Source organism: Coregonus lavaretus (genome assembly GCF_964263955.1).
Source record: "Coregonus lavaretus genome assembly, chromosome: 8".
NCBI classification, from domain to species: Eukaryota; Metazoa; Chordata; class Actinopteri; order Salmoniformes; family Salmonidae; genus Coregonus; species Coregonus lavaretus.
In genome coordinates, this window is record NC_139995.1 from 44,517,960 (window position 1) to 44,531,501 (window position 13,542).

The window sequence follows — 13,542 nt, forward strand, 5'->3', positions numbered from 1 at the left end:
CACATGCAGAGATCATCCGTTCACCCACACCGCATCTCACAAAGACACGGCGGTTGGAACCAAAAATCTCAAATTTGGACTCCAGACCAAAAGACACATTTCCACCGGTCTAATGTCCAATGCTCGTGTTTCTTGGCCCAAGCAGGTCTCTTCTTATTATTGGGGTCCTTTGCAGCAATTCGACCATGTAGACCTGATTCACACAGTCCCGTCTGAACAGTTGATGTTGAGATGTGTCTGTGACTTGAACTCTGTGAAGCATTTATTTGGGCTGCAATTTCTGAGGCTGGTAACTCTAATGAACTTATCCTCTGCAGCAGAGGTAACTCTGGGTCTTCCATTCCTGTGGCGGTCCTCATGAGAGCCAGTTTCATCATAGCGCTTGATGGTTTTTGCAACTGCACTTGAAGAAACTTTTATTGAAATGTTTCGTATTGACTGTCTTAAAGTAATGATGGACTGTCGTTTCTCTTTGCATTTTTGAGCTGTTCTTGCCATAATATGGACTTGGTCTTTTACCAAATAGGGCTATCTTCTGTATACCCCCCCTACCTTGTCATAACACAACTGATTGGCTAAAACACATTAAGAAGGAAAGAAATTCCACAAATTAACTTTTAAGGAGGCACACCTGTTAATTGAAATGCATTCCAGTTGACTACCTCATGAAGCTGGTTGAGAGAATGCCTAGCGTGTGCAAAGCTGTCATCAAGGCAAAGGGTGGCTAGTTGAAGAATCTCAAATATAAAATATATTTAGATTTGTTTAAAAAATGTTTGGTTACTGCATGATCCCAAATGTGTTATTTCATGGTTTTGACGTCTTCACTATCATTATACAATGTAAAAATTAGAAAAATAAAGAAAAACCCTTGAATGAGTAGGTGTCCCCAAACTTTTGACTGGTAGCGTATTTAATTTTTGTCATTGATCTCCGGAAATACACCATAATGTTAAAGTGAAACGAAAATTCGACACATTTTTACAAATGAAAAAACAAATGTAATAACGAAAATATAGTCATCGCATATTCATATATATTACATATACATATATATTACATATTCATATATATTACATATATATATATATTACATATTTATATATATTACATATACATACAGTGGGGAGAACAAGTATTTGATACACTGCCGATTTTGCAGGTTTTCCTACTTACAAAGCATGTAGAGGTCTGTAATTTTTATCATAGGTACACTTCAACTGTGAGAGACGGAATCTAAAACAAAAATCCAGAAAATCACATTGTATGATTTTTAAGTAATTAATTTGCATTTTATTGCATGACATAAGTATTTGATACATCAGAAAAGCAGAACTTAATATTTGGTACAGAAACCTTTGTTTGTAATTAGAGAGATCATACGTTTCCTGTAGGTCTTGACCAGGTTTGCACACACTGCAGCAGGGATTTTGGCCCACTCCTCCATACAGACCTTCTCCAGATCCTTCAGGTTTCGGGGCTGTCGCTGGACAATACAGACTTTCAGCTCCCTCCAAAGATTTTCTATTGGGTTCAGGTCTGGAGACTGGCTAGGCCACTCCAGGACCTTGAGATGCTTCTTACGGAGCCACTCCTTAGTTGCCCTGGCTGTGTGTTTCGGGTCGTTGTCATGCTGGAAGACCCAGCCACGACCCATCTTCAATGCTCTTACTGAGGGAAGGAGGTTGTTGGCCAAGATCTCGCAATACATGGCCTCTACATGCTTTGTAAGTAGGAAAACCTGCAAAATCGGCAGTGTATTAAATACTTGTTCTCCCCACTGTATATACATATATACACTCCCTTTGTTTAGGCAAGCCTAAATTAGTTCAGGAGTACAATTTGACTTAACAAATCACATAATAAGGTACATGGACTCACTGTCTGAAATAATAGGGGTTGACATGATTTCAGAATGACTACCCCTTCCTCTGTCTCCCATACATACAACATCTGTAAGGTCCCTCAGTCAAGTATTGAATTTCAAGCACAGATTCAACTACAAAGACCAGGGAGCTTTTCAAAAGCCTCATAATGAAGGGCAGTGATTGGTAGATGGGTAACAATAACAAATCAGACATTTAATGCATGGTCAAGTTAAGAATTATGCTGAGCCTGTGGATGATGTATTAAAACCCCCAGACACACATCGAGTAGTTCTTCTGAACTGAACTGAGCTGCAGGGCAGGAAGGAAACTGCTTAAGGATGTCACTATGAGGCCATTGGGGATTTTAAAACAATGGCTCAATGGCTGTGATGGGAGAAAACTGAGCCTGGATCAACAACATTTTAGTGACTCCACAATAATGACCTAAATGACAGAGTGAAAAGAAGAATACAAATATTCCAAAACATTCATCCTGCATGCAACAAGGCACTAAAGTAATACTGGATTAAAAAAACACGGCAAAGGAATACAGTTTTTGGCCTAAATGTCGAGCATGGTGGTGGCTGCATCATGGTATGGGCATGCTTGACATTGACAAAGACTGGGGAGTTTTTCAGGATAAAAATAAACAGGGTGGAACTAAGCACAGGCAAAATCCTAGAGGAAAATCTGCTTCAGTCTGCTTTACACCAGACACTGGGAGAGAAATTCACCTTTCAGCAGGACAATAACCTGTAACAGCAGGCCAAATCTACACTGGAGTTGCTTACCAAGAAGACAGTGAATGTTCCTAAGTGGCCGAGTTACATTTTTGACTGAAATCTGCCTGAAAATCTATGTCAAGACTTGAAAATTGCTGTCTAGCTATGATCACCATCACCTTGACAGAGCTTGAAGAATTTTGAAAGAAATGGGCAAATATTGCACAATCCATGTGTGTAAAGCTCTTAGAGACTTACCCAAGAAGACTCACAACTGTAATCTCTGCCAAAGGTATTTCTAACATGCATTGACTCAGGGGGGTGAATAGTTATCAAATCAAGGTATATCTGTGTTTTTTTTTTTCATTTATATTTTTAAAAGTTATACTTTTTCTTCCATTTACAGCGAATTATGTGTTGATCGTTGACACATAAATGACAATTAAATCAATTTTCATCCCACTTTGTAACACAATAAAATGTGAAGAAAAGGGGGGTGAATACTTATGATACCCACTGTATATAATGCTTGACTGACCAAGCTCAAGCCTATAACCCTCTACATTACCCATAACCCCCTGCATTACCATTCGTCTGCCAGCGCAACATCTGGCTGTTCCAGGTCATGAAGCCCTGAAAAACACATGAACATCAGATCAGTGGGGCCAGGCTCAGTGGACTGATTTAAGGCCTTAAGAAAAGGCAGACCACAGGTACAGAATACACAGACTTATATGTGAAACTGACGACGCTCTCGTGGATGGTTGAGTGAGTGTAGGAGGGAAGGAGTGGGAGAGTGAATGACAAGAGTAGATTGACCCTTACCTGCTTCTACGGAGACGTTTCCCCTGAAGAAGAATTTGCCATGGCCTCTGGACAAAGCCACACCGACACTGAACACAGAAATAATATAAACACGCACACAAACACCCATACAGACACACACACACACACACACACACACACACACACACACACACACACACACACACACACACACACACACACACACACAGACAGACACACAAACAGACACAGACACAGACACACACACACAGTAGGGTGAATCTTAGAGATAGTCAAGAGTTACACTCAAAGAGACACATGTCGCTAACCCACTCACTGAACCAGCCCATCATGTCAACTCACAGAAGAACATCAAGAGAATTGATCAAGATAAATGGATAAATCAATAAATGTACTGAAAAGCTAAAGAAGCGTAGTGCACCCTACTCTCCTCTGCTGAAGATAAATGACATCTCCACTCACCTGAACCCAGCATAGTGACGGACTGTCAGATATGGTCAACATTTACATTCACAGAGACACACATGAAACATTAGAGAATGTATCAAGATAAATAGGAAACATCTCCCCTCACCTGAAGGGAGTTCCTTTGACTTCAGTGTAGTAGTAGTCATTGTGCATCTTCAGGAGACGTTTCTGAAAGCACAGAGGAAAGCAGGAAGCATGAGGACTCATCCATTGATTTCATTACAGTCCAGACTCTTTGATATACTGTAACTGTAAGAGTCATCCTCCTCCTCCCGTCTCACCCCTTTGTCCACTGTCTTCTTCACCTCCATGGAGAACGTCCCAGTCTTCCTGTTGACCATGGCATTACGCAGCTGAAACAGAAAAACCAGCTGTAAGGAGTCTGTGCAGTTTTGGTGTCATCATTATTAGACACCAGGAGGTGTTATATTTGTTCAGTTCGATCAGTTCAAGTCCGGGATTCAATCAGAGGCGTGTTACAGAGCAACATACTTGACAGCCGACAATGCGCCTTTCAAACGCAATTTACGCTTGAGCAGACATCCGCAGCATTTACCATGAATGTGATCTCCACGAATGTCCGGGACATTGCCTTTAAAAGGCACCTTGTTGGCTGTCCAGTGCGCTGCTATATAACACGCCTTGGACTGAATCCCATCAATAGTATTATTATTTCAAATTAAATCAGTCTGTCTGTATTAGGAATCAGATGTGTGTATAGTGTTTGTTATGTCAGGGTTTAGACGTACAAAGTCATCCATGTCCTCCCACTCCACCTCAGATAGGTCCACACTGCTGTAGTTGGGTTTCCTCCTCTTCTGGCCCTCCTCATACTGAGGCACATAGGAACACACATTTGATTGAAACTGTTTCAGATTTAGGTTGCACTGTGGATGTTTTGTGTAAACAGCATATTTCAGAGTGAACCTTTTATAAGGCCTCGCTCACACTGTCTTGCTCAAAACCAGAACACTCCTAGCCTGGTCAAGCAGACTGACAGACTGACCGCTGCACAGAATGTTGACCGTTCAAACAGAATGTTGAGCTATTTTGCCATCAGGCTGGTTCCATCAGGTTAGAACTCCCCACTCCAATAATGCCAAATTGATCAGTTCAATCAACAACCAATAACATAAAAACATCCAGTCCATTCTCCAACACAAATGACCCAGTCCATTAGAGTCTGGTTCAAGCTCAGAATACACTCCCACGGTCACAGGCAGGTAGCTTAGTGGATAAGAGCGTTGTGCCAGTAACCGAAAGGTCGCTGGTTCTAATCCCCGAGCCGACTAGGTGAAAAATCTGTCGATGTGCCCTTAAGCAAGGCACTTAACCCTAATTGCTCCTGTAAGTCGCTCTGGATAAGAGCGTCTGCTAAATGACTAAAATGTAAATGTAATGTCTAAGACACAGAGAAACACACGTACAGTATTAACACACACACAGGAGCACTAACGTGACACAGATCCACTAGAACAGGTTTCCAGTGGGAACCCAAGCAGTGTCTATGGCCTAGTCTACAGTTACAGTTGAGTGTCTATGGTACAGGACAGTTACAGGACAGGAGAGTTACCTCAGGGTTACTGTTAGTTCAGTTAGCCAGGGCCAGCCAGCCCTACAGTAGTATCAATGGCCTGTATCCCTCCCTGCATGCATACATCAAAGATAAAGGTGAGGATTACAGATTGAGCCTCCCAACTTGCTCGGTAGCACTCACTCAAACTGGTTCTGTTTTTCAAAACACACATATTAATTGGCGGCATTATATCTATTAACTATTCAATTAACCACTCTCCTGCTTTCTATATAGTCCAAGGTGTAGGTTAGGGTTAATGCAATGTTGTGGAAAGGTTACGGTTAAAGTTAGGGGACATAGTGCAAGTGTGTTTAGGAGTGCGTTACCAGTGGCCTCAGGTCTGGATGGGTCAGGATGTAGCCGTTGTTTGTGATGGCAAATGCGTAACCGTGGATACCCAGCTGAAGGCACACAAATAATATAGCGATACTTGATTACATGAAGTAGAGTGTAGGAGAACAGTAAATGACAATGCATCATAACTTTGGGTTATTAGACACTGTACCAGGTGTTTAGGGATTATCTTCATGAGTTCCTGTAGGGGAATGTCTGTGCCCACTACCCCTAGGAGAATACCCTGGTTCTTCTGTAAGGAGAGAGGAGAAACAGACAAGACTCAATGACAGAGAGAGACAGACTCAATGACAAAGAGAGACAGACTCAATGACAGAGAGAGACAGACTCAATGACAGAGAGAGACAGACTCAATGAGCATTACACAGACAATCAGATGGACAGAAAGAAAGAAAAATACAGACTGACAGACAGACAGACAGACACAGACACAAAGACACACACATGTCACGCCCTGGCCTTGAGAGGCCTGTTGTTTTAAGTTGGTTTGGTCAGGGCGTGAGTTTCTATGTTATATATTCTATGTTTATGATCTAGTTAGTCTATTTCTATGTTGCAGTGCTAGGTTGTGTTTCTAGGTTTGGCCGGGTGTGATTCCCAATAAGAGACAGCTGTTGCTCGTTGTCTCTGATTGGGGTTCATACTTAAGTAGCCCATTGCCTACTGTGTATTGTGGGATCTTGTTCCTGTTAGGCTGGTATGTGTATAGCCCTTTGGACTTCACGTTACGTTGTTTCTTGTTTTGTTGAATGTTTATTTAGTTAATAAACATGTACGCTTTTCACGCTGCACCTTGGTCCGACCCGTCTCTCAACGTTCGTGACAGAAGATCCCACCACAAAAGGACCAAGCAGCGTGCCGAGGCAGAGCGAATAGCTTTGTCAAAGGTGGGCGAATGGTGGTCATGGGAGGAGATATTCGCTGGGAAAGGACCCTGGGCGAAGGTACAGGCCCTGGCAAGAGAGGATCAACGACAACGCCAACGGGACCAACCGCTGAGGAAGCCCGAGAAGCAACCCCAATAAAACAATTTTGGGGGGGGCTAGAGGGGTGGTCGGGGATCGAGAGAGAAGAGCCCCGACCACTGCACCCGGTGGGGTTCCAGTTGGAGTCCCTACGACCATGGGAACAGGAATGGGAACAGTTTTACACTGAGGAGTCGGAGGATGACGACGACGATGAGGTTCTGTTCCCTAACTCGTGGGGGCTCCCGGAGGAGTCCTCACTGGAGGAGGATTGGGCGCAGAGAGAGAAGGACTGGAACAGTCGTACATCTCCAACGCCAGTTCCCAGCCCGGTACGCCCCGTGCCTGCTTCTCGCACCAAGCCAGTGGTGCGTGTTCCCAGTCCGGCACGGCCCGTGCCTGCTTCTCGCACCAAGCCAGTGGTGCGTGTTCCCAGTCCGGCACGGCCCGTGCCTGCTTCTTGCACCAAGCCAGTGGTGCGTGTTCCCAGTCCGGCACGGCCCGTGCCTGCTTCTCGCACCAATCCAGTGGTGCGTGTTCCCAGTCCAGCATGGCCCGTGGCTGCTTCTCGCACCAATCCAGTGGTGTGTGTTCCCAGTCCAGCACGGCCCGTGCCTGCTCCTCGCACCAACCCAGTGGTGCGTGTTCCCAGTCCAGCACAGCCCGTTCCAGGTAGAAACACGCACCTAAAATGGAGCCAGCAGGTACAGTTGGTCCGTCCGGATCTTGGGAGGAACGTATCCAACGGCAGGCGAGCAGGATCCAGGCTCTCGGCAGCAAAATGGAGTGCGTGCTGAGTACATTGGAGCGATGGGAGAGAGGTGGCGTTTCTACACCTCATCCAACCACACAACTCACCCGACCTCCAGTGACGGTCCCCTGCAGGGAGCACTTTAGCGTGTCGGTGCCCAGTCTGGGGCCGGCAACCAGCCCAACTACAGGGTTGGAAACCACCTCTGCGTCGGTGCCCAGTGTGGGCACAACGTACAGCCCCGTTTTGGAGCAGGAGCTCCTAAACGTGTCGGTGCCCAGTCTGGGGCCGGCAACCAGTCCTACTACAGGGCTGGAATTTTCCTCTGCGTCGGTGCCCAGGCTGGGCACGGCGTTTAGTCCTGCTCCAGAGATGGGGATGGATACGGGTCCGGAAGTTTGCTCCGGAGCGGTACGCTCCACCGGGGTACAGCCCAGCGCCGGTCAGCTGCTCCACTCCGGAGCCAGAGTAGTCCGCTCCACCGGTGCCCAGTCCAGCTCCAGTCGGCGATTCCATTCCGGAGTCAGAGCAGTCCGCTCCACCGGTGCCCAGTCCAGCTCTGGTCAGCAGCTCCATTCCGGAGTCAGAGGAGTCCGCTCCACCGGGGTCCAGTTCAGCTCCGGTCAGCGGCGCCACTCCGGAGTCAGAGCAGTCCGCTCCACCGTGGTCCAGTACAGCTCCGGTCAGCGGCTCCACTCCGGAGCCAGAGCAGTCCGCTCCACCGGTGCCCTGTCCAGCTCCGGTCAGCGGTTCCACTCCGGAGCCAGAGCAGTCCGCTCCACCGGGGTCCAGTTCAGCTCCGGTCAGCGGATCCACTCCGGAGCCAGAGCAGTCCGCTCCACCGGGGTCCAGTTCAGCTCCGGTCAGCGGCTCCACTCCGGAGCCAGAGCAGTCCGCTCCACCGGTGCCCTGTCCAGCTCCGGTCAGCGGTTCCACTCCGGAGCCAGAGCAGTCTGCTCCACCGGTGTCCAGTTCAGCTCCGGTCAGCGGATCCACTCCGGAGCCAGAGCAGTCCGCTCCACCGGGGTCCAGTTCAGCTCCGGTCAGCGGCTCCACTCCGGAGCCAGAGCAGTCCGCTCCACCGGTGCCCTGTCCAGCTCCGGTCAGCGGTTCCACTCCGGAGCCAGAGCAGTCTGCTCCACCGGTGTCCAGTTCAGCTCCGGTCAGCGGATCCACTCCGGAGCCAGAGCAGTCCGCTCCACCGGGGTCCAGTTCAGCTCCGGTCAGCGGCTCCACTCCAGACCCAGAAGTCAGCCCCTCTCCAGGGTCTGGGCCTCCCACACCAGGGTCCAGACAGGGCTTGGTGCATCGTGGGAGGATTGCCGATCCAGGCCCAGACATCAGCCCCTCTCCAGGTTCGGGGTCTCCCACACCAGGGTCCAGACAGGGCTTGGTGCATCGTGGGAGGAAGGAGAGGGGAAGCATCGCGCCGAGGTCCAGACCAGACCAGGGGCGCAACGGGGAGGCAGAGAGGGAGAGGTCGTCAGCCTCGGAGCCGGATCCGCCTCCGAGGCTGAATGCTCACCCGGACCCTCCCCTAATGAGTCAGGTTGGTGCGGCCGGAGTACGCACCTTTGGGGGGGGGGGTTACTGTCACGCCCTGGCCTTGAGAGGCCTGTTGTCTTTAGTTGGTTTGGTCAGGGCGTGAGTTTCTATGTTATATATTCTATGTTTATGATCTAGTTAGTCTATTTCTATGTTGCAGTGCTAGGTTGTGTTTCTAGGTTTGGCCGGGTGTGATTCCCAATCAGAGACAGCTGTCGCTCGTTGTCTCTGATTGGGGATCATACTTAGGTAGCCCATTGCCTACTGTGTATTGTGGGATCTTGTTTCTGTTAGGCTGGTATGTGTATAGCCTTTTGGACTTCACGTTACGTTGTTTCTTGTTTTGTTGAATGTTTATTTAGTTAATAAACATGTACGCTTTTCACGCTGGACCTTGGTCTGACCCGTCTCTCAACGTTCGTGACAACACACTTACCGTCTCGTTCTTGGTGCTGAACACAGGCATGGCCACAGTGGTCATCAGGCTAGGGCCCTTCTTGTTTCTGGACTGAGACAGAACACAGTGACAGAGACAGTGTCTACTGAAATTCCTTATATTTTAACTATCATAGGCTGTTGCTACAGTACTCACTGTCTGACTGATGCTAAATGCTAATCTGAGTCAACAGAGGAATATACACAACAATATCCATCCCTGCCAAGTTTTCACCAAAATAGATTTAACCAAACATACATTTTTTATTCAAAATAGAAGACAATCTCAGAGCTGCCAACTCTCACGCATTGGCCGTGAGACACACGTATTTGACCCTCTTGTCACGCTCACATGACACACCTCTTATATCTCATGCTGTGAAAAGTACTGTATTTATTTTTCTAATTAGTCCATTGTATAGTCAGTGTGTTAACTTCTCAACTGTGCTCCAAATCGTTTTGAATAGAAATCGTAGCATCTGTGCCTGCAACTTAACATCACAAGCAGAACCTCTATCATTGTCCTGTTTTACCACAGCACTGTGAACCACGGCACATTGAAGCATATGATTGGTCTATTTATGTAAGGGATCAAGGGAATTGGATGCACGTTTTAAAGAAACGCCCCTCAAGATTAGGAGAATGGAGCTGAATGGAGAGTGAAAATGTTCTCAGCTGAGACTATAAAACTGTAAAAAGAGCAGCATGGTAGGGCTGTTTTATATACAATGTTGTCAACAAAATTAGGTTGCTTTTACTTCCTATTGCAGAATGCAACCTTTTGACAGCATGTACTGAAGTCGATTTAATCTACACTTGCGTTGGTCCCCTCGATTGGTGATTGGCATTTAGGCTGTGACAACTAAAAGCCAGCAGACAGTCCTACAGTATGTTTTAGCAGGGAAGTTTAGTAGGGTGACCTGATTTGTAACTATGAAAATCATTTTGACAAACATATTGTGAACCCAAAAGTGTACGTTTGATTCTAGAGGAGGGACAATAAATATTACAATAATTTGGTTAGGGTGTAGGGGCAGATTTATGTAATTCTGTCTTCAGGAGATTTTATTATATATTTACTTTATTTAGTCTGATCAGTTGAACAATTCTCATTCTTAACAATGGCTAAATATATAGGGTAATTACTGTGCTTGTCAGCAAGAACACTGCTGTTATTCCCCAAACTTATTTTATTATTCCACTTCTCAATTTTGCCAGTGTAATCTGATATGCCTTGTGTTTTTGAAAATGGATAATATGAGGCTATGTATTTTTGCAGCCATTCATGGACAGTTTTGAATAAGTCATACAAATAAGCATTGGATATTGAATGCTCCAGGCCTCAAATATAAATGTTGACATTTTAGTATTGTGGACGTGCTAGGCAGAGATGGTGTAGACTGGAGAGATGGTAGAGGGACTGTGTAGAGTAAGATGAAGAGATGGTGTAGACTGGAGAGATGGTAGAGGGACTGTGTAAAGTAAGATGAAGAGATGGTAGAGGGACTGTATAGAGTAAGATGAAGAGATGGTAGAGGGACTGTGTAGAGTAAGATGAAGAGATGGTAGGGGGACTGTGTAGAGTAAGATGAAGAGATGGTAGAGGGACTGTGTAGAGTAAGATGAAGAGATGGTAGGGGGACTGTGTAGAGTAAGATGAAGATATGGTAGAGGGACTGTGTAGAGTAAGATGAAGAGATGGTAGGGGGACTGTGTAGAGTAAGATGAAGAGATGGTAGGAGGACTGTGTAGAGTAAGATGAAGAGATGGTAGGGGGACTGTGTAGAGTAAGATGAAGAGATGGTGTAGACTGGAGGGGACTGTGTAGAGTAAGATGAAGAGATGGTAGGGGGACTGTGTAGAGTAAGATGAAGAGATGGTGTAGACTGGAGGGGACTGTGTAGAGTAAGATGAAGAGATGGTGTAGACTGGAGGGGACTGTGTAGAGTAAGATGAAGAGATGGTGTAGACTGGAAGGGACTGTGTAGAGTAAGATGAAGAGATGGTGTAGACTAGGGGGACTGTGTAGAGTAAGATGAAGAGATGGTGTAGACTGGAGGGGACTGTGTAGAGTAAGATGAAGATATGGTGTAGACTGGAGCGGACTGTGCAGAGTAAGATGAAGAGATGGTGTAGACTGGAGGGGACTGTGTAGAGTAAGATGAAGAGATGGTGTAGACTGGAAGGGACTGTGTAGAGTAAGATGAAGAGATGGTGTAGACTAGGGGGACTGTGTAGAGTAAGATGAAGAGATGGTGTAGACTGGAGGGGACTGTGTAGAGTAAGATGAAGAGATGGTGTAGACTGGAGCGGACTGTGTAGAGTAAGATGAAGAGATGGTGTAGACTGGGGGGACTGTGTAGAGTAAGATGAAGAGATGGTGTAGACTGGAGGGGACTGTGCAGAGTAAGATGAAGAGATGGTGTAGACTGGAGGAGACTGTGTAGAGTAAGATGAAGAGCTGGTGTAGACTGGGGGGACTGTGTAGAGTAAGATGAAGAGATGGTGTAGACTGGAGGGGACTGTGTAGAGTAAGATGAAGAGATGGTGTAGACTGGAGGGGACTGTGTAGAGTAAGATGAAGAGATGGTGTAGACTAGAGGGGACTGTGTAGAGTAAGATGAAGAGATGGTGTAGACTGGAGGGGACTGTGTAGAGTAAGATGAAGAGATGGTGTAGACTGGAGCGGACTGTGTAGAGTAAGATGAAGAGATGGTGTAGACTGGGGGACTGTGTAGAGTAAGATGAAGAGATGGTGTAGACTGGAGGGGACTGTGTAGAGTAAGATGAAGAGATGGTGTAGACTGGAGGGGACTGTGTAGAGTAAGATGAAGAGATGGTGTAGACTGGAGGGGACTGTGTAGAGTAAGATGAAGAGATGGTAGAGGGACTGTGTAGAGTAAGATGAAGAGATGGTGTAGACTGGAGGGGACTGTGTAGAGTAAGATGAAGAGATGGTGTAGACTGGAGGGGACTGTGTAGAGTAAGATGAAGAGATGGTGTAGACTGGGGGGACTGTGTAGAGTAAGATAAAGAGATGGTGTAGACTGGAGGGGACTGTGTAGAGTAAGATGAAGAGATGGTGTAGACTGGAGGGGACTGTGTAGAGTAAGATGAAGATATGGTGTAGACTGGAGGGGACTGTGTAGAGTAAGATGAAGATATGGTGTAGACTGGAAGGGACTGTGTAGAGTAAGATAAAGAGATGGTGTAGACTGGAGGGGACTGTGTAGAGTAAGATGAAGAGATGGTGTAGACTGGAGGGGACTGTGTAGAGTAAGATGAAGATATGGTGTAGACTGGAGGGGACTGTGTAGAGTAAGATAAAGAGATGGTGTAGACTGGAGGGGACTGTGTAGAGTAAGATGAAGAGATGGTGTAGACTGGAGGGGACTGTGTAGAGTAAGATGAAGAGATGGTGTAGACTGGAGGGGACTGTGTAGAGTAAGATAAAGAGATGGTGTAGACTGGAGGGGACTGTGTAGAGTAAGATGAAGAGATGGTAGGGGGACTGTGTAGAGTAAGATGAAGAGATGGTAGAGGGACTGTGTAGAGTAAGATGAAGAGATGGTAGGGGGACTGTGTAGAGTAAGATGAAGAGATGGTAGGAGAACTGTGTAGAGTAAGATGAAGAGATGGTGTAGACTGGAGGGGACTGTGTAGAGTAAGATGAAGAGATGGTGTAGACTGGAGCGGACTGTGTAGAGTAAGATGAAGAGATGGTGTAGACTGGGGGGACTGTGTAGAGTAAGATGAAGAGATGGTGTAGACTGGAGGGGACTGTGTAGAGTAAGATAAAGAGATGGTGTAGACTGGAGGGGACTGTGTAGAGTAAGATGAAGAGATGGTGTAGACTGGAGGGGACTGTGTAGAGTAAGATGAAGATATGGTGTAGACTAGAGGGGACTGTGTAGAGTAAGATGAAGAGATGGTGTAGACTGGAGGGGACTGTGTAGAGTAAGATGAAGAGATGGTAGAGGGACTGTGTAGAGTAAGATGAAGAGATGGTAGGGGGACTGTGTAGAGTAAGATGAAGAGATGGTAGGGGGAC

At 46.5% G+C, this 13,542-nt stretch overlaps 1 protein-coding gene across 1 annotated transcript in view; it reads right to left on the minus strand.

The window, feature by feature from the left end:
* Positions 1 to 13,542, minus strand: part of LOC311134065 (voltage-dependent calcium channel subunit alpha-2/delta-3-like) — a gene marked incomplete at both ends in the record, with an annotated part of 85,383 nt that overhangs the window by 20,007 nt on the left and 51,834 nt on the right. The window contains 8 exons of the mRNA XM_084167661.1: positions 3,178 to 3,223; positions 3,416 to 3,483; positions 3,972 to 4,033; positions 4,147 to 4,218; positions 4,615 to 4,698; positions 5,768 to 5,842; positions 5,947 to 6,027; positions 9,493 to 9,564. Coding sequence (XP_084023787.1) covers positions 3,178 to 3,223; positions 3,416 to 3,483; positions 3,972 to 4,033; positions 4,147 to 4,218; positions 4,615 to 4,698; positions 5,768 to 5,842; positions 5,947 to 6,027; positions 9,493 to 9,564 — 560 coding nt within the window. The remainder of the gene's footprint in view (positions 1 to 3,177; positions 3,224 to 3,415; positions 3,484 to 3,971; positions 4,034 to 4,146; positions 4,219 to 4,614; positions 4,699 to 5,767; positions 5,843 to 5,946; positions 6,028 to 9,492; positions 9,565 to 13,542) is intronic.